The sequence below is a fragment of the Petromyzon marinus genome, chromosome 18 (genome assembly GCF_048934315.1).
Source record: "Petromyzon marinus isolate PM22_M1 ecotype Great Lakes invasive population chromosome 18, UKy_Petmar_22M1.pri1.0, whole genome shotgun sequence".
Classification (NCBI taxonomy): Eukaryota; Metazoa; Chordata; class Hyperoartia; order Petromyzontiformes; family Petromyzontidae; genus Petromyzon; species Petromyzon marinus.
In genome coordinates, this window is record NC_133684.1 from 11896048 (window position 1) to 11918342 (window position 22295).

General features: G+C 44.4%; 2 protein-coding genes across 6 annotated transcripts in view; one reads left to right on the plus strand and one right to left on the minus strand.

Annotated features, from left to right (window-relative positions):
- The window catches only part of LOC116943676 (polycystin-1-like protein 2), a 143908-nt gene that overhangs the window by 30772 nt on the left and 90841 nt on the right, over positions 1–22295 (plus strand). The gene's annotated exons all lie outside the window — the stretch shown is intronic.
- Positions 1–22295, minus strand: part of MID1 (midline 1) — a 59719-nt gene that overhangs the window by 29083 nt on the left and 8341 nt on the right. For all 4 annotated transcript variants that reach the window (XR_012942195.1, XM_076067885.1, XM_076067886.1 and 1 more), the window contains one exon: positions 950–1045. Coding sequence is in view for 3 of the 4 variants with exons in the window: in XM_076067885.1 (XP_075924000.1) it covers positions 950–1045 (96 nt within the window). In the remaining variant the exon portion in view is untranslated. The remainder of the gene's footprint in view (positions 1–949; positions 1046–22295) is intronic.

Below are 22295 nucleotides of genomic sequence, written 5' to 3' on the forward strand. Positions count from 1 at the left end.
ACTACCGCGTTATCGGAAAACAGACTGCCTCTAATAATGTTTTATCTTCTTGCATTTGACGATGTTTTCGGGTTAAATTGTATATTGCAGTAGTTTAATCATTACAGTATATGTTTATAAGTCGAGTGCATTTACATAAGCAGTTTTTATTTATTTATATGTACGATTCACCAAGTATTTTGGATATAAAATACATTTTCACGAATATATTGCTCGCCTGTGTGCTAATGTTAAATTGTAAGACAAAAGTGCCGAGTAAGATATTATATGACCTGCCTTTAAATGTGATATCAATGTACGTGAAAAAGAACACTTTCACTTTAAAACTAACCCCCCTCCCCACCACCTCCACTTTCAGAAATTGCTTCAACTCTGGCAAATGTATTTAATGTCAAATGGGGATACTTTGAGTTATGTCAGTGCACATATATTACAATTGTTGCGTAAAGAGAAAGAGGGTAGCAGCTCCACTCCGGTCAGGCTCGCAAGCAATTCAGAGTTTCACTCGTGTTGGAGTGAAAGTCTTGTCGGCTGCATTGATTGCAAAGTTGTCGAAAACATTTTCAAAGCCGGTATAAATAATGTTGACGGTATTGATCCCCACCTTGTTATGTTTTTGAGGGTCAGCGATCAATGGCAATATGCAAGGAATTAGACAACTGAGGGCAATACAGTTCAACTGCTTTTGTTTTTTTTGTCTTTGTGTGAATAGGCACAATGTGTCAAGCTGTCAAACGGCACGAGCCATAGAGGGACAGACTAGAGATGCTGCAATTATTTTCATTCCCAAAAAACAGAGTTGCGAGCTCTGGTAAATGGTCACTAGTAAAAGATAAGTTAATTGAAACGCAGTTCCAGGAGAAGAGCATAGATTATTATTGTCCACTGAAATGCTCTGATGAGCAGTGTTCTACAGGGGTGGGTTCGCGGCCATCTCCTCCTTCCGTACCTCCACTTGCTGGTGAAGCTGGAGGAGGCGAGCGAGCAGAAGCTCCAGCTCGTTGCTGCTCGTCACCAGCAGCCCCAGCGTTGCTTCCAGTGCTTGCTGCTTTCACGGCAGCACGGAGCACGGCAATGCCACAGACACACAGGAGAGAATGAAAAAAATAAGAATAGATTGTTTTACCCTTTCTGGCAATTAAACAGATGTTAAGATGTTCAAACACCAAACAGACACTTTTTGCAAGGCATCAAGTCTGCATTGACCACACGTACTTGTGGTGAACATGCAAACAAACATGCTCTGAAAATATATGCATTGTCTTTGCAACTGATTGGCCTACACCAGAGACAGCAGCCTTGTTTATGGCATAGTCTCACCAGTGTCAGACCAGAGAACCCCAAAAGGCAAACAGTACAAAGGCAATGCAAGTATCAGAGTATTTATAGTTTGGGTTGAGCAGTGGCGATCAGTGCCACCGGCCCACACGGCATGGCTCCGATCAAGCCAGTGGCCAGAGAGCACTCTTAATGCACACTTGTATCCGCGCCTCATTCGTACATGTAACAACCCACGCAATGTGTACTTGTGTATACCGCTGTGATCTGTGTTTCCAACCTCTGGTGCATTTCCAAGCATTCATGAGTACAGCCGGTCCAACTCCTGGGAAGCCATTCCTATCTCCCACTGCTGGATTACCTGTGCTATATTTAGCTGTGGTCTATACGGCCCAGTACAAGATGGTATGCCCCACTTGCAATTTTCAGAATGCAAAAACACGTCCACACTGGCACTTTGTATAACGTTGTAATTTCAAGCAACACAAGTATTTTTGATGGGAATTGGCAGTGAACATGGGCCACAGGACAAATAGGTTTCACATCGGGTCTTCTCAATCTCCATTTTGACCACTTGTCTTTAGTGAATGTCTGTGGTAAAACCACTCCAAGTGTGTAAATGCAAAGCTTGTTAGGCCATTGCTGTGATATCAGCCATCGTGCTTTCGCGAATATGAACGTACAATCCTGTATATGTTTAATGTTACTCACAAGCGCAGCACAGGATTATAAATTATTAGTGGTAAGTACCTGGCGTTGCCCAGGTCAAAAAAATATTTTAGAACTAATCTTAAAAACCTTACATATACATACACAGATACTAAGATATTGTGAAAGCCCGGTGGGCCATTTGTCCATTTCACCACCAACAAAATTATAAGAGGCTTGCAAAACTCCAAAAAGTAATAGAAAGTGTGAGGTAAATGGTTGATCTAAAAGGTTTCTGAAAATTGTGGACAACCCCCTCCTCAAAAAATATATTTAACCCCGCATAGGTATATATACCTACACACCCTACATACAACAGAGTAAGTAGTATCTCTTGACTCTGTAGTTGTATCTACTGACTGTACAGTAGTATCTACTGAGCCAGTAGTAGCTACTGACTGTGTAGTAGTATTTGCTGATTGTAGCAGTAACTACTGACCGTAGTAGTATTTACTGGGCTTACAGTAGTATCTACCGACTCTATAGCAGTAACGACTAACTGTATAGTAATAATAGGGTTTTTCCCCTTTTTTTGGCAACAAAACTGAAACCTTTTTACAAGGATTCATGTCTGCATTAACCACAATACCTGCAGTCAAAATGCAAACAAAAAACATACTATGATAATATATGCATTGTCCTTGAAACTGATTGGTCCACACCAAGGGATGGCTTTCTTGCCAAGCGGGGGGCCCGGGGCGTGCCAAATCCCCCGCAAGCGAGCGTACACAGACGAACAGACAGACGGACAGACAGACAGACAAAAAAATGAATTATATAGGTTAGATTAAAGCTGTTTTGTAGGTGGTTTAGAATGTTTTAGGATTATTTATTTGTTAAGTGAAAACCATAAAACCATGGAACTCATTACATTTAAAGTCAGATTATAAAAAACTTAACTGTTTCAGATATTTCATTACATGGCAAATTTTGGCCCAGCCGAGAGCCTTTGCAACAATGTCCCAAAAATACGTGGAAACAAACAAGATCTGCCAGGCCCAGAGAAGAGTACCCAACAAGTAACAAAGGTGAAACAAATTGTCAAAGTTTCGGTAAGTTTTTGCAGCCCCAAAAATAATAGCGTTGATGAATTATTGACGGGACGTTCGTTCGCCGAACACCGCGAGTAGTCGAGCAGCGAGGAAGAAGGAACCCTTTAACAGTGCGGCGACAGCCGCCCCCCCAGCGTCGTTTTGGAGGGCAGCCACTCAAAGCGGCAGCCGCCCACTGCGCACAGCCGGGCATGCGGGGCAGCACGATGCAGTGAATTAGCACGTCTCTCTTCACTCCGGCTTGAATATTTAATCGCTTCAAATTGCGATCAGATCTGGCACAAATTGTGACATGTGAACCGAAAGATGGTGCCCGTCGGCTGTGTGCAGTTCACCCGAAAGCACATTGTTGCAGAGGCTGGCCAGGCACACATGCTACGGAAGTGCTTGCAATTGCAGATACTTGCTCACATACATAAATACAAAGAGACGCACAACTTGCATAGACCATTACTTACAAAAGGCAGTGCCAACCAATTCGCAATATATTATGGTTTACATTTGCATGTGTAGTGAGCGACTTCCGACACACGTCTAGTAGAAGCCTTCTTATTCATTAAGAGCACACAGGGCGATACACTTTGTAACGCGGCTACACCTAGGCTGTCCAAACACGCAGCCCATCTCTGTTCTTGCGCTACGCTGGCTGGTTGATGAGCGTAGCAGCGGTGACAGAGCTGGTCTTGCTGAAGAACAGTCACGTGGTCGAAGACGAAGAAATGACGACAGCAGCGACGCAACTAGGACCCAGACCCCATACTAACAGCCCCGAACCGGAGGTTCGGTGCTCCTTATATCTGCCTGGCGCGGCCAAGCTCCATCTCTGGCCACGCCCCCTTTCCAGAACCTTTGGATTGGTTCCCGGAGCTTCTCGAATGACTCCGTCCTGAACCTTTACCCCAGATACGCCCCTTCATAATAAGGCATTATGTAATGCAGCTATAACCGTAATTACCCCGACAGGCCAGCAGGTGTTACCCTGTCATTACACATGTGCAGTATACAAGTGGTATTTATCACAAAGTCTAATGATGAAAGCATGTCTCCATTTGCATTTTCCAAGTGTCTTATTTAGATTTGATAGATAACAGTTCCTTTGCATTATCAAAGTCTCCTGGATGGGATTGCCTTCAGACTGATAAGGCTCAGGAGCTGTTGCTTGCGCAGCCATTAGTCTGTGTACAGAGGGAGTGTCGTAACTACAACTGTACAGTCATCGAATGACTGTGGTCTGCTACAAGTTTGTGTTCTCACACACTACTAATTCGTGGCAAAGTGATAATAGCTAAACCGTCATGAACGCACTAAAACTTTGGAAGCTAAGCAGGATTTAGCATGGTTAGTACTTGGATGGGAGTCTGCCTGGGAATAACAGGTGATGTAGGCTTTATTTGTGAAGTGCCCTGGAGATGGTAGTTCAGCAGTGAAATCGTTAATGTTTGTATCTTGTTCTATTTTCTCAGGGCACTCCCACATGCCAAACATTCATAGAATTGGCCAAAATTACCAATGTGGGTACATTGTCTCGAGACCAATGAAATGTTGCAGGGTAAATGAATGGCAATACATTACTAATAATAGAATGATTAAAAATATCACCATTGCCAACAACGGGAATTTTTCTACCTGCTGCTTGATGGATGTATACTAATGTTGTGGGTATAAACGGGAAGTGAGACTTCTCTCTTGGAGGCAACGTGTTTATTACAATAAATTATAACAATACCAATAGCCCCTGTAACACTGCGGGGTACAGCCCCATCACCCGATAACCTAAGGGAGGTACAGCCTCCCTTCTAGCGGGCCCTTCAGACTCCGGGCTACGCTCTCACGGGTCCTCCACTACGAGAGCTAGGGGAGGCTAGACTGACCCGACCTAGCCAGGGTACTGGTCTCACCGCTGGTCCGCTGAAACCCGGCTCTGACAAGAGCCTCAGTTGAGGGTCCCAGGGTGTTGGTCTAGTCTTCAGATGTCTTCGGGTCTTGAGTGGACGAACACTGCCGGTCCCGTTGAGAGGACCGGCTTTTATACACAAGTTGGGGCTTACCCCACCCCTAACCACACTTACCCCCAAACCTTCCAGAAGTGTCTGGAAGGGTCGGGAATGAACCATTGGCCTCTAGCCCAGATCCCCCACCCTTTGGGGGTCTGGGGTCTCCACCTCCGGTCAAGGGGTACCCAGGAGGGGTTTTACTCCAGGTCAACCACCACACCTCCCGCTCACTCTCTCGGCCGCCCCCTATCGGCCTGTGAGGGTGGTGACCAAAGGAGACCTACAGCGCCTTGGTATGGCGCAACACTAATATTGAGGCATTGGCCTCAGATCTGCTCAGGTGTACCATCAATATGACTCCTCCACGTCCGCTGGTGATGGCATTGCACCAACTCTGAACAGGTTCTGATTCTCACGGTTCCTGCAGTGGATACCGAAATTGCCACGTGTCATTCCACCAGCAGTACATCAACAATCGTCAAGCACCATTATATTTGCGAGATGTTAACTACCTCACCTGGTATACAGGAGGCCATAGGTTCGATCCTGACCCGGGCACCTGTATACTTTATTTAGAGTTTGAATATCTCTCTCCCCGTGGTGTTGTGAATTTTTTTACGGGTTCTACGGTTTAACCCTCCACATTTAGAATCAACATGCATGAAGAGTATTTGGCTGCTTTATAAATTTACACATGCTAAGCTACTTTGTTGAGCTATTATTTGTGGCCAGTCGCTTCTGAAAAAAGGCTTTATAGCTCAGCGAGCCTTACCTGGTTAAATAAAAAAATTGGTTTTGAATATTTGCATTGTATGGTTACAATTGGACACACTCCTATCTATCTACTTGGTCACAGCTTGGTGTGTGTAGATTTACATCACAAAAAGAGCTTTGTGGATTTACTTGTGAGTATGACATTAAAAGCTTTAATCTTCTTCACCTAGGTCAAGTGGGACGAAATATACATAATACATAATGCACAATTACACAAGGGAGTCTCCATCACACATCCAAATTCAGTGCCACCTCAGGAAGCAATGTTTTGGTGCACAGCCACTTACAAAATTTGAAATTCAAATGCGCAGATACGTACTGTATTACTGGGTGTATGGACATTTGAGTCTAATGGTAAGCCACATCATTGCATATTGCACAGTTGTGTGTGTGTGTGTGCGTGCATCTGTGTGTGGTCCATGTGTTAAGTACCCTCACGTAAATACTGTACTCTACAAGCACCACTATTTTACCCTAAGCAGTGTATGTCCTCTGTACCAAAACAATGTTGGAACAACGTGCCATGTCCGATTGTCACATATCTGCCCTGAAAAAGTAACCGTCGTTACCCAATGCAGTGTTTGTGCGTGGCGGTTTAGCGGTCGTTTTATGTAAATGTTCACATACATAACCCTTTCACACAACCGCCAATAGCTCAGTCCCCAGCGAGTGAGATTTGCAAAATCGTCCTGCTTTAAGTGTAAGGGCACACCTTGTTAAGCTGGTTGACCATCCCTAAATATTTACATTTCATCTAAACCTACTTTGATTTCCTCTAGGTCGATTCAGCCTAAAATGAGTACACCGTGTTGTTTAAATGTTAACCCTGGGAAGACAAATGCAGCAGGGCATAGAAAAACACTGGCATCTGATATTCATCAGTCTAGACCTGGAACAGAACAATCCTCTGACTCATATGTCACTTTGATTTACAACACAGAATCTGCTTATCTAAAACATATGCGTTGAAATATCTCTGTATGCGATAAAATTACTTTAATGAAGATTAAACTCAAATAATCAGCACATACCCAGCATGCTCTTAAGTGCTTCCAACCCACACATTCATACTTTCCTTCCCCCACTGATTAATGCTGACGTGCAATAACAAGTGGCGCGCCACCGCAAGGCACGAACCTCCACATATATGGGCACTTATATATGTATGTGTGTTGAACTTCTTCTGCACTGTATGTAGCCAATCGTGCTGATCAGAGGTGTGGGGGAAGGACAACACACTAAACACAAAAAGCAGTTCTAAATAAATGAGTTTTCAATCTAGATTTAAAAGTGCATAGCTCCAATGGCTTCCTAATATTGGAAGAAAGAGCGTTCCAGATGGCCACAGAAGCACATCTGAAAGCGCGCAATGCGGTGACCTCTTCGTTCGATGGTTAACCAAAAGCCGTTGTTGTGAGGATGAGCGGAGTTTGCATGATTGTTTATATGCTCCGTGACAAGATCAGCAAGGTTTTGTGGTTGATTTGTGATTCATTTATGGCAAGCACTTTGCGTGTAATGATCGGATTCAAGATTGCCCTACGCAGGCCACACGAGGCAGCATTATGCCCGGGTGTAGCAACGCCCGAGTGAGAAGCCAGCAAGGGGGCAGCCATGTTTGTTCAAAAATGCATTGCTGCCATTTTACCTTTGCAGTAGTGGTGCATTAAGAGTTCTGTGGAACCCCCTTTATTCAAGGCCCTCGCTCTGAGATTGCTCTAAGCCACCGCAGTCATGGTCCCAGGACTCCATGTGAGTGGTCCAAGGGCAGGCTGGAGGGCAGCTCAACTCAACGCGACTCATGCCAGAGTGAGCAGCCTGGCTTTGGCTCTCTCGAGTGTGACCCATGGGCGTTAATGGAGCCATTACCGAGGCCATCACGAGGAGTATTGTCAGGCTGAAATAAACTCACATTTATAAACTCCACGTGACCAAGTATTGTTACACAAGTGCACTTACATTGCATGTACTATGGCTTATCACTTACACCGCACGCAAGGGTGGAAAGTTTAGCAAAGGCACTTTTACTGTAATAAAACATTTATTCATACATTTTTAACTTTCAGAAAACTATAGTTCAGACTAGAGAGTTTTGGAAATGTCTGTGTTGAGATACTGCAAATATTTAAGTTTAAAATAAGAATTCACAAAAGAAAGTTAAACAGCACTTACAAGAGAGTTTCTCGACGTTGTTACGACACAATGAGTTACACGATGTCTTCATCTGAAGACGGATGAAACAAATACATAAGGGTGGTGGATAGGAAGTGTAGTGTGATCGATTGACTTTTCTTCGAACAAAACTAAATTCCTTGTGTAAAGTAAAGCGAAGAGAGGGGTAAATGCAGTCATTTGTACATTCCAATAACCCAACAGAACGTTCTGGTTGATTAAAAGCTCATGACCAAGCGTGGGTGTAATCTCAGGCCATAACGACGGAACAAAAGCCACATGCGCTCTTCTTGGGGGAATCAATGCAGCAAACATGCTGGCAAGCGAGCGACATCAGACCTATACATATTCATTCCCAGCACACACTTTTGTACTTCTCTGAATATGCAGTGCCAATACGTCTTTGTGTGTCATCATATTTCACATTCAGAGGCATCAGAGCATATATACTGTACTTGATGCCAGAGGGGTGCCCGCACTATTTTTTTGTGCGTGTCTGGGAATACCCCCCACTCCCCCTCCCTAATTTTAGATGTACAGCACTGTATTATTTAATTAGTGCGTGTGTAATGTAGCTCTCAGAGACACCGTCTTGTTCAGTTATATGTATATTTATTATGAATAAAGTCCGCCGACTCACTGAAAACTTACCGAGTAACCGCGAGTGACTATATACACTTGGGTAACTTATATAACTCTATTCAGAGACAATATAACTCTAGCCTTCTAAGACTACAAGGTGCCCACTCCAGGATGATGAAGACGACCCGCTTCAAGGTGACGAGAGCGACGGCAGTTCCCCGACAACAGCAGCCCAGAGCCCCGGTTCATGCTGGCTTTTATCCCCCTCACGACCCGGCCACACCCCTACTCCCGAACCCTTTCTCACCGCACCTGGCCCTGTCTGTCTCTGCCCTTATTGAAAGTTATGGCCGTTAGGTCCCGTGCTTCCCCTCACGTGACCCTGACAAAGCTTGTCGCATAAATCATTATTAGCAACCACTTAGGTCCCACATTACCCTAAAGTGACCATGTCTGTTCCATTACTTTAATTAGTAACCATGGCCACGGGAAGCCGTACTGTCCCTACATCACCCCGTACTGTCCTTACACGTCTATAATCTACAGCCTGTTATTTACACTGTACAGCCTATTATTAAACAGCAGCCTTTTATAGTCCCAGAGAGTCATGTGGACTTCAGCGTCGCTCCACTGGCGTTGCCGCCCTGCGCCTCTGCGCCGCCACTGTTGCAAGCATGGCGGCTTGTCTATGCACGTTGTGCCCTGCCAAGCCTTGAGCCTCCCTGGCATGAGAACCAGAACCCCTTGAGACGATGCAATACCTACCAGTCTCTTCACTTTGTCTTACTTTTTAAAGAAGCTTATTGTCTCAATGGGCTTCCACCGAGTAACAAAGGCTACTGAACCGAACTTTCATACCAATTATGCGACTGGCACCTGGGCACAGGGTGCCGCAGTGGCGAGGTGTTAACTACCTCGCCTGGTATACAGGAATCCGTAGATTCAATCCCGACCACTGGCGCCTATATATTTGGAGTTTGCATGTTCTCCCCATGGTTGCGTAGATTTTTCTCCAGGCACTCCGGTTTTTCCCATCCACATTTATAGACTAAACTTGAGTTTAGAGTATATGGCTGCTATAAATTCCCACGTGATAAGTCACTTCGTAGAATAATCTTTTAAGGCCCGGTTGCTTCTGAAAAATAGCTAGATAGCTGAGTGGGCCTTACCTGGTAAAATAAAAAATAGTTTGGTTTGTAATTTTAGTTTCACAGGACAAAGCATTTTGCTTACATTCTATAGAAGCCCGAAGGACAGCGAAGTCCATGCCAGGTTGTCGCATGTGCTGGAACTGACACAAGAGATTTCAGTACTTGCTAAATAGATGGTTGGAGGAAGCAGTGGCACAGTGGATAATTCACTGTGCTATCTCCCCAGCAGCCTGATTTTAATTCCCGATCACGGATAATTTAGTAGCGAGTGATATCTGAACCGGTGTTGGGCACTCACTACACCAACTCATGCTCAATAGCGTGGTAAAGTATGGTCATACTAACTTTATGACCGACAGGATGTGGTAAGGCCATCATAAAGCAGTAGATTGACAAAGAGGCTGTACATTTCGATTTAAAGCTTTCGTGACTGCAAGGATTCATCTTCTTTGGTTCTTTCGGTAAAGTCACGTAGAATGAAAATAAAATAATAAAGTAAAACAATACATTTTTCACGACGTTTCGGCCACAACACAAGTAGCCGTCCTCAGGTGAAGAAACAGGACTGTCCAGAAGACAGCGCTTGAGTGAACCCTGTCAAGCTTGACAGCGTCTTTTAAGCTGTGTGGGAGGAACAGAGAGCCTTGACAAAGGAGCATGTAACTGAGAGATTAGCATTACGGAGAGCGAACGAGCTGGGACTGGAGGAGGGGGGAGGGGAGTTTACATATAAATTAGCATGTAACTGGGGGATCAGCATGATGTTGGTGTGAGGGATTAGCACCACGGCGAACGATGAGCTCGGACCGGGGGATGGGGGGAGAGGAGTTTACATATAAATTAGCATGTAACTGGGGGATTAGCGTTGGTGTGAGGGAGAGAAGAGCACCAAGGAGAGAAAAAATGGCGGTTTTTCCCATCTCCTCAACAACCAGCACCAAGGACAGCGACATTCAGGCGGACGGGTCAATCCATACTCGGAAGGGAGGAGGGAGAAACAGTCACAATGCCAGCGAAAAAGCTGCGGTCTGACGGTCACCGCAAAATACAATTAATTAAGAACCGAAATGGTTTAAAACATCTTTCCAATGGATACTAAGCCAGAATCCATCCTCTCGGTTGAAATTGTCTCTGGCAGCTATACAAAACTAAAAAGAGATCCCACCAACAGCCTGGTTACCAAAACGAACAAAATAATCTCTGATTCAACAGCATTAATTAATCAGACCAAACAGTTCTCGTTGAAACCCTCTGCTGCCAGACCTCCAAGATTATATGGCCTTCCAAAGATACACAAAGAAGATACACCCCTTCGTCCCATCGTCTCTACTATCAACTCCCCCACCTATAAACTGGCACGTTTTCTTGCTGATATACTGCGACCTTTCACTGGAAAACCACCTCTGCGGTACTAAATTCTACTCACCTAGTATCGACAATCAAAGGCATTTCCCTGTCCCCAGACGACCTGCTTGTCAGTTTTGATGTGGTTTCCTTGTTCACCAAAGTTCCGGTACCTGACACCATCGCTATCATTGAAGACCTGGTCCATCAAGGACTACATACTGATGTACCCCCCCTGGTGAGACATTGCTTAACCAACACATACTTCGCCTGGAACGGAACTTTCTACAAACAAACTGAGGGCACCCCAATGGGCTCCCCCCTGTCTCCGGTTGTAGCCAACGTATTCATGCAAAAATTTGAAACTGACGCCATCCAGACTGCCACTCTACGCCCGACCTTATGGAAGAGGTACGTGGATGACACTTTTGTCATCTGGCTACATGGCCAGCCTGCTCTAGACCAATTCCGCGACCACATCAATTCCATACACCCAGCCATCATATTTACCATGGAGGTCGAAAAAGATGGCAAGCTACCCTTTTTGGATGTCTTAATTAAAAGGAGACCTGATGGCTCAATCAGCCACTCTGTCAACAGAAAAGCTACCCATACAGATGCTCACTTGAAACCGGATTGCCACCACCATCCATCCCAGAAGAACTCCCTCATCAAGACTCTATACCATAGAGCTCAATGCATTTCCGACCAGGAACACACTGCCAGTGAACTCAAACACGTACACCAGGCTCTCAGGGCTAATTTTTACTCAAACTACACAATCCGCAAAGCCATCACTCCAGTCATGAAGGATCCTCTTGAGGAGCCACTCAAAACCATCACCTTACCCTACATTGCAGGGGTTACTGAAAATATCTCCAAAATCCTGAATAAACACAAGATCCAGGTCCGATTCAACACAGTACATAAAATCTGTGATCTGGTTCCATCTGTAAAAGATGCTGTTCCAGACATACAGTACCCGGGCGTTTACAAACTAAAGTGCCTCTGTGGTAGCAACTACATTGGGGAAACCAAACGACATATCTTGGACCGCATCCGCGAACATAAAGCAGACTTGAAACACGGCAGGTCGAACTCTTCTGCCGTGGCAGATCACTGTTATAATTCAGTGGGTTCACATGACATTGACTTCTCCAAGACGGAGGTTCTTTGCAAGCCAACCGGCTACCATGAGAGAATCGTTCATGAAGCCATCCAGTATATATCAGCAAGAAAACGTGCCAGTTTATAGGTGGGGGAGTTGATAGTAGAGACGATGGGACAAAGGGGTGTATCTTCTTTGTGTATCTTTGGAAGGCCATATAATCTTGGAGGTCTGGCAGCAGAGGGTTTCAACGAGAACTGTTTGGTCTGATCAATTAATGCTGTTGAATCGGAGATTATTTTGTTCGTTTTGGTAACCAGGCTGTTGGTGGGATCTCTTTTTAGTTTTGTATAGCTGCCAGAGACAATTTCAACCGAGAGGATGGATTCTGGCTTAGTAACCATTGGAAAGATGTTTTAAACCATTTCGGTTCTTAATTAATTGTATTTTGCGGTGACCGTCAGACCGCAGCTCTTTCGCTGGCATTGCGACTGTTTCTCCCTCCCCCCTCCTCCCTTCCGAGTATGGATTGACCAGTCCGCCTGAATGTCACTGTCCTTGGTGCTGGTTGTTGAGGAGATCGGAAAAACGGTCGTTTTTTCTCTCCTTGGTGCTCTTCTCTCCCTCACACCAACGCTAATCCCCCAGTTACATGCTAATTTATATGTAAACTCCTCTCCTCCCGTCCCCCGGTCCGAGCTCGTCATTCGCCGTGGTGCTAATCCCTCACACCAACATTATGCTGATCCCCCAGTTAGATGCTAATTTATATGTAAACTCCCCTCCCCCCTCCTCCAGTCCCAGCTCGTTCGCTCTCCGTAATACTAATTTCACAGTTACATGCTCCTTTGTCAAGGCTCTCTGTTCCTCCCACACAGCTTAAAAGACGCTGTCAAGCTTGACAGGGTTCACTCAAGCGCTGTCTTCTGGACAGTCCTGTTTCTTCACCTGAGGACGGCTACTTGTGTTGTGGCCGAAACGTCGTGAGAATTTCATTGTTTTACTTTATTATTTTATTCTCATTCTACGTGACTTTACCGAAAGAACCAAAGAAGAGGCTGTACATTATTAATGTTACTACAGATGTGAGAAAAAGCTAAGGCAAGGAGACCCACATTTGCTGGTGATTTTGACAGGTCATGAGTTATTGTGGACAATGTTAATTGCTATTACAAAACATCACAGTAATTGTTCTGCATTCATAAGGGTTGTGAAATAATATGTGTGTGTGTACACCTGCCGAGGCAGTACGGCAGACATCGCTATGGTCACGATGACATTTTCATTCTCCTTATGTCAAATTTGTTTTTTAGCCAACCGTGGCTTGATGGGAATAATCACTCATCTCCGTGTGTGCAACGGGTTACCTGGATTGGGGGGGGATGGTATCTGAAGGAGTTCTACTGTCAAAATAATTATCACCAACCATGCAGGTATAACGTGCATGAATGTGAGCCTCTCCGCAAGAGTCGTGGATCGCTCTCCAGTATGCGACGGGTTTTTATAAACATTTTTAAAGCAACTTTTCCTCTGAGCACGCGCAGCTCCCTTTACCGCATCAGCGTTAATGGCGCGTAGACTCCCCGACTTGGTATTTCAAAAACGTTGATGGTCGTGCGACCGCCCTGCATGACTGCACAGAGAAAAACCCAGTGGCTGCAGTCAACGGCAGAAAACTGCGGCGGGAAGGCATGCGGGAGCCGAGTGCACCAACAGACCACAGAGTATGTCAACCCATTCAATTGGCTGATGTTAGTTAGTGGTCCAGATCTCAAATGTCAGGGCTTATACAAGAGATTTATAGAACGTCCGGAATTGAGTGGGTATTTCTAGTTTCTCAGAATTGTCAGTAAAGCGGATAATGCTCATCTGAAGCTTTCGTCTTGAAAATGCTTTGAGTCTCTGATGTTTCGTAAACTCACGCCCGGAGCTGTGATTTTTTTTCAAAACACGTTTAGAGCGAGAGTTTCTCGGAGAGTCAACCAAGGCCAGGCATCAACAGATGTGAGCGGAGGAGCCACGTTTTTGTGGGGACTCGAGGGGAAGGATTTTTACGTGAGCACCGGATCCCTGTTTGTAAAATTCCACGATTTCAGTGGGGCCCAATACCCTCTCCCCTAAGTAGTCCTGTCTCGCCAAGTCGGAATTCTCGTGTATTTTCTGGGTCCCCCTCCCCTTAATATTCACCAGCGGGTTGTACCGGTTCTCACATTTTGTCACAATAACAAAAAGATCCACAATTTTATCACCCATCGCTTCCCCCCTCCGCCCATCATCTATATATATAAAAGGGAAATTTGTGAATGTGTGTCTGTTCGAAATGTTTAGCATACTTCCCAACATGCAACAAACTTAAAATTTGGAATGTGGGTAGCTTTCAGACTGTACACAATGCAAAAAGTATAAAATAGACTTTTGTATTTTGGTGGGGGGGGGGGGCGCAATAATGGATATATTTTGCATGGCAAGTGAGTGGTGACATCACATCTGTGATCACATCTGTGATGTCACCCACATGCGGAAGCGTTCCGCAGTGTGCCTGCTCATGTCACGCATACCCCCCCCATGTAGGCCGTGTATTAATCCTAGACAAGAATCCAAGTCTCGGGCGTAGCCGGGTAGTAAAGCTAGTTAGTTTATAATTAAACTGTTGATAATTACCGCACAGTAAATAAGTTAGAAATATACTGTAACGCATTGCTGTCATTGGGACTGGAACTGTCTGCAGGTGCAAGTGGCAGTCATGCACTCACCCATTACCCAGCAGCCCTTCCTATTTGCACTCCCACAAATAATGCGCCCCCCCACCTTTGTTAACAATTTGAATTCACTATAGTACAGCTACTTTTCCGGTTGCCAAACGAATACATTATAAGGTCGCACTCATTACACAAAGTGCTTGCCACAAATGAACCACAATTACCTTGCTGCTGATCTGGGTTATACTCGCAGCAGCTTTTGGCTTGCCATCAAACAAAGACGGTCAATGCATCGCTCGCTTACAGATGCGCTTCTTCGGCCGTCTGGAATGCCCTTCCTTCTGATATTAGGAATCCACTGGAACTATGCACTTTTAAATGTAGATTGACAACTCATTTCTGTAGAACTGCTTTTTGTCTTTAGTTTGTTGTCCTTCCCCCACATCTCCAATTAACATGGTTAGTTACGTACCGTGCGAAAAAAGTTCAACATAATACATATTGTACTGTGACCTCATTTCAGCCAATAATGGTGCCAAGGGATGGAGGGATAAGCTGACAGATGGACAGATCGATGCATTGAAAGATGAACGGCTTATTTTCATGCATAAACTAAAACTAGTATTAAACTGATATTTTTAATGTTACCAGGTAAGGCCCACTGAGCTATATAGTTATTTTTCAGAAGCGACCTGGCTAAAGGACGTGGCTTATAAATGTTGAAATTTATAGCAATCAAGTACTCTAAATAAATAAATAGCCGCAGTTTTCTGTACATAGATCAGATTGTTAGCAAATGACCTTACGTTATGGTTGCCGATTGCGTTTGCCCAATACTATCGCGTGTCATCCCACCCATGACACTCGCTGCCACCTGAGCTTATGACATGAGACTGGAGGTGACATCATTAACAAATGGGCGATTCCGAGTGGTTTCTGGCTCTTTCTTTCTCAACATGTATCACCTAAAGCCAGAGTTTTGGTTACCGGTTGCGGTATGCCTACGTAGATCAGATTTTTGTAAAAGAAAAAATATATATCTTATTTCCTCAGTACCAGTGTTGGCTATTGCCATCATGCACAACTGTACTGTAGTCATGGTTTGTTGGTACAACAACATTAAAAACGCCGTTACATGAGGAAGCATTTGTAAACCCCTCAGTAGTGCATGGTGGGAGACTGTAATTTCTCATCAGGTGATGGTGAAAGTACGCTCACTGAACGCAAGAAGCTGGATGACCAGCCTCATGTGTTACGCCATGATAAATCACGGGATACTCTTATAGCCCCATGCAGTATATTGCCACGTGTATTAGCACAGACATTGCTTCATGTCAAATGTCTGTGCAGCTCCTACATTTGCTTGGAATGCAAGTGGGTTAATTTCCCAGTAATTAACAAGTACTCTAATTCCCCATTATTAACCAAAATGACATAATTGCTGGTGCATTACAGCGGCGGTATTCTCGGCCTACGCCTGGAGTGAAATGTTCACATGTTTGTGTTTTATCTGCCTCCCAAGTATTGGACAGTAGTAGTGTACTATACATATTTTCTTAATCATCACATGGCCCTGGCATAGAAGCAGGATGCTTACACAGGTGGCTGTGACAAATAATAAATGGTCTGAGACTGAAACAGAGGCTTAGAATAATGGCACAAGTTTGCAGGTACCCGACCTGAATTGTATCCTGGATTTAAAGATGATTTAAACCAAACACCTGTCCGACGTAACGTGTTTTTCGATTGGTGGTTTTAGTTACAAGGGCAACTTGTAAACATCAGCATTAACGGTCGTGCATTATGCTGTGTTGTACTGTGATTATGTGCCGTATGAACAGTTAAGTACAACGGATTGTAAAATAAGACACCAGATATAGTTGACAAAGGCATTTCAATCGGTCAAGTAGTGTAGTTATGTGGCCATCACTTAAACGTGTCTTCGCATCATGAGCTACTCATGCACAGACAATAAAAATTAACAATCATGTTTTCCTTCATAAAGGATTTCACAATCAATGGAATCCAGTTGACAGGGTGTGACACATGTTGGAAATACATTCAAAGGAACGTGTGCAGATATTACTTTCCGAATGAGACGTGCATCGTGGCACGTTCAAACCATTTCACTTTGGCTTCTGTCTTTAACCTCTCCATGTTAGTCTGCGTTGCCGCACATTTTTAATTAATGCATGCATGCAATGGGGAAACTCCACGGAAAGTAAGTGGGGCTATAGCTCACCCATAGTACTGCCCTGTATGTAACGTGGCTTTGTAATATTAGACTAAATTAAGCAATTTATTTACCAGGCAAAGCCCACTGAACTATTAGCTCTTTCCCAGAGGTGACCTGGCCACACATGGTGGCTCATCGAAGTGGCTTTCTGATCATCACAAGTGGGAATTTATCGCGGCAGGCAAATCATCTAAACATTGAGGGCAAAACCAGAGGAACCTGGATAAAATCCACGCGACTACCATGGGGAGAAGAGGCATCGTCAGGGTCGCGATCGAACCCACGAGCTCCTGCATAGCAGGCGAGGGAGATAACATCTTGCCACCATGGTGTCCCTGTTTCGGCATTTGTTGAATATCTTAAAACGTTTATTTGATAGTTGTACAGTAGACGCTGGATTTAAGCACACCCGTTGGGAGAAAATCCAGATGTGCTTATATCCCAAGTAGTGTGCTTATATAAAAAGTTGTCCTTAGCCTTCTCCCACTATTGCGATGCAGGGATGTGTATACTTCAACACGTAGGTCTTCAAAGCCAATATTATGAACCATCATACATTTGTGGGTTAGGCCACAAAGATCTGGTCAAACGTGTTTCCTAAGACCCTCCACCATCATGCCGACCTAACCCAAACATCAATTATGAGTTTAAGGATGTATTGCTTATCATAATTCTGCTTCCAGTGTGGTTATATCCAGCTCTACTGTGCTTAAATTATAGTACACATGTATTTTTCATACAATACTATGCGTATTTGTGTCAACAATTGTTTCCATTAAGCTTAATTTCGTTAGAAATGTCATGCATAAACGGTATACTAAAAAAGCATGCATCTGAAATAATGTGCGTAAGTTGGAAATAGACGGTATCACGTGCTGAACACGTCAGGTGTGAACTTTGTAAAATAACCGATGGCACTGTTTTTTTAATATAAACGTATAGATTATATTTCATGCCGTGCACTATAAGTGCTCCATTAAAAACGTACGGCCGGGTTTTCGATTTATTACGTGACGGTGGAAACATTTATTTTGGCCAAATATAAAAAAAAACAGGTCCTAAATAAACCTGAGCCTTCGTCAGTTGTTGTTGAAGCCTTATCACGTTTACACAGCTCCACGAGTTGTTTTACCCTTTAGCCTATAGTTGCCTGGACACACTCAAGGGATATAATCATGAAACAAAGCCATGGAGGTCCCTGCGGGAGTCTGAAGGGGGGGGTGGGGAGGTGAAACTGCCCTCCCCTGGCCCCCTCTGCACTGAAAAATCCCCCAAACGCAGCTGCGCTAAGTGCGGCATTCCCACAGTGCCGCGACCAGACAGGGGCTCGAGTCCTTTACAAATTAGTGCCTGCTCGTGGAGTAAAGCCACCAGAGCCATTCTGATTTGAAGAGAGGAGGGACGGTTAAGTGATGAGCAAGCTGGAATTGATCGTGAAAATTAACATACCAATTCGCCCACAGCAGAAAGGTTTGATTCAGTCTGGACTCATCCTGCTAATGGCATATGGCTCAGAAACATCAGAACCATCACCACGGTCATTCATGAAAGATATTGAAGAAAAAAATGAAAATCTCGCAGATAAGCGAGGAGAGGTGCATTGCTTGGAATTACAGCGGGATAAAAAAAACCCAGGTTAATGACATCATCCACACTCTTAAGAAAAGTAAGTGGGCTTGAGCAGGGTGCATTGCTAGAGGGATGTGGAAGACGGTCAAGAGTAATGAAGGAGGGACAGCCAAGAAATAGACCGCGTCCGAGAGGACGTCATTCGAGGGGATGGAGTGATGAAATCAGCTCACGTGCAAGGTGCCAGGTAGATTGTTACACCGTGGGATGGCGAGAGGTGGCGGCGGCGGCGGCTTGGGGAGGCCTTCATCCAGCAGTGGATTGACCGCGACTGACAATGATGACGATCGCTCAGCCAGTTTGAGTGACGTCGGCAGTGCCATTCCCGCATCTGTTTGGCATTGGCTGAGGATGATGGGGCTGTTTGCTCCGCTTCAGCCTCAAACCCTGGCCCGTAGAGTCGGCCGAGCCGATTAACCCCGTGCAGCGTCAATAAAAATAGGTCAACAGTGGTTGAACTATGGAGAGACTGGCCCCCACGATAGAAATTAGTAACTTCCAAGCCCACTGGTTAAAAGGCCATACTCATCTGCATAAAAACGTTACCTTTTTTTCACAGCAAGTGGATGCAGTAAAGGTTCAGTTAATGAATGCATGTCCTGAACTGTATTCCTTACATGATCCCCTTGACAAGAAATCTCAAAATGTATCATCAAATGATAATAGCAATGATCTGTGGTGATGACAGAATATAGAAGTAAAATGTCCTAAAAATTGCAACTCCTGCTCAGCACACGCAACGTGTCCCGTGGTGTTACAGGGGCAGTAGACACAAGGTGCACGATTGCTATTCAATGTTAAAGTGCCAATCACATAAATTAGTAATGAGCTGTGAGCGGTGGCGCCAAGGTGTGGACAGTGCCAGGTGAACCCGGCAATCTGAGTTCGATTCCCCACCACTGCTCACGTCAGTGGCACGTGAACTGGTTCCAGGGCACCTCTCACCAACCAATACCGACCATTATGGTGAAGTATGGTCAAACCCCATAACTGTGTGTGTGTGTGCACATGTTGAATTTCTTTTGCACCGTATGTAGCTAACCGTGCTAATCGAAGGTGCAGGGTAAGAACAAACTAAACACAAAAAGCAATTCTAAAGAAATGAGTTTCCAATCTAGAAAATTAGTTTTAAATTTGGCATGGTGCAGAGAGGATTTCATCCAGCAGTGAATTAAAAATACTGTTAATGTTAAATTATAATAACCACTATGAAGTAATGCAGTTCCCATCATTAAGATGTAATGATAATTAATGTCACATTGTAGCATGCAGTATTTGCTTATTCTCGAAGAGAGAGAACCAGACAATCAGGCCATGAGCCAGCACCAACAATTTCCCAAGCTCTGCTGTCTCCTATATATGAAGATATTTTCAGCCAAACAATGTAGGAAGAAATCGCAACGCCTGGAGAAATCACACGCGTGCAAGGGGACACTCTATCCCATACAGACAGAATAGGCAGCTTTCTCCTGGCAAGTCAGGGTAAGGCACCTCTTTGACGCCCAAGGGAAATGAGTTTCACAACATGTGTTATCCACGAGACCACACTGCCTCAACAGTGCTGAATTACAGGCCATGTGCAGCATAACCACCACCGCCCGGATAATAATTTCCTATTCTGATCATATAATAAGCATTGCAGTAAGTAACATGGAGAATATCATTTGTGGGTAATTGCAACCTTGCAATATCATTGTTTGCCGATTCCACATCTCTGATCTGAGTATTCTGACAAAGTCAGGACAGATAAAGAGGCAAGTTACGGAGACAGGCAATGGAATGGCAGCAAGAGGCCTGAGACCTAAGGGGAAGACCCTGACTTAAATGATGGGAATCGGCACTGACTGTGCAATTGCTGTGGGAACTGTCAGATGGAAGGCAGCAATGGTGAGGCGATGTGGTGCCATTGCTATTGGGTACAATGGGTTCTTAATCTTAAATGTAATTGTATAATTATGAACAGTCGTCCGTGAAGTCCAGGTACTATGATTCACCACCACAGTATAACCACGTCAGTGCATTCTCAACAGCTTAGAGGATTTAAAAAAATATTTGCCAGTAATAACTGTAGCCCCAACTCAAGACAGCAGTCTTGTAATTGCTTTTTTTCTTAAGCCCTTTCGTTCTCTCGCGACATTAATGCTACAGGAACTCAGCGTAACACCCCGAGGGATTCAAACCTCGGTGGCCCAGCTGTTAAGTTTTGAATAATGCCTGAATGGGAAAAAAAACCTTGCACATGAAAATAGAACAAGCCACATATAATACACACAAAAACAGATTGAATGTGAAAATCGAGAGGTTGCAGGCTACTTATTTACCACAAAGAATTAGATGAAGACTGCCATGAGAACAAATAGATTTTTTTTTATACAGGGTGGATTCTGTAGCTGCATGCCATCTTATATGATCCACGTTCGTGACCATTGCTCCAATTAAGCAGTGGCTGCCAATCTGCCTCTTGGTGATGCAATTGGGTGCAGCCTCATTAGGTGGTGCTTACTCTCTCTGTATGGTGACCTCCGAGGAACGGGAGGGCCGAGTTCACCCTGGCTGGGTTCTGAGCTCACAATCTCACGACCCATTCCTGCACGGCCGACTGAGCTACAATTTATTGCTCACGCCACATCTGGCAGAGATTCATCTACTTGAGGGAGCTTTCTAGCCACACTCCAACTCAAGGGTATTTGGCCTATCCTTCTACATTGGCCAAATGTCTTAGGTGAGAGAGGTGAGCGTTACAACACTTTACCCCACCGCACACAACCTGCTGATCAACAAACTGCAGTAAAATCATGTATGCTGCTTGGTGGACATAGGTGGGAAGAATTAAGAGAATTGCTCCATTCTTTCAACAGCTGCACAAAGAGACGGTGATTCAGACAAACCAAACTGTGTCGTGGCACATTATATTATACTGCGAGGTTTCACACTGAGTTTTCTAAGAAACTTTTGGTGCTAGGAACGTGATTTTTATTGGCAAACACATCCAAAGTGACCTGATGCCTACTTGTACAAAAATAATTAACAGGTAGAATACACGGATGAACCTATCAGACTCAGTCCTGTTTCAACCTGCACATTACTGACATAATGTATATGTTTACTAATATATTTGAAATAGTTAAACAGGAACACCCGTTAAGATTAAACATCGTGCCTTCACACGCATCCTGGAGCAATGGTAAATTTGTACAGCGTACATTATGCATGCACGTACGTGCCTTCGCTGATTGTGCGGATGGCAAGTAGATTCTGCCTTTGGTGTCCTGGAGAAAGTAGGAATCATTATGAGTGAAGACCCCCCCCCCCCCGCATTCACTCTGTATGAGGATAAGGAAGCTTCAGAGTCCTGCAAGCTCGTGCTAAACTCTTCTTGCGCTCAGCTCGAGTGGGAGGTGTTATGCCGTGCATGCACTGGAATCCAAATACACACACAATGTCATAGCCCATATGCCAAATGCCCACAGATAATTTTTTTACATTTGTATTTTACCCATTGTAGTTGTGATTGCCAGTATTTCATTTGAAAACAAAATAATACATCTCGAAGAGTTCTCACACAGGT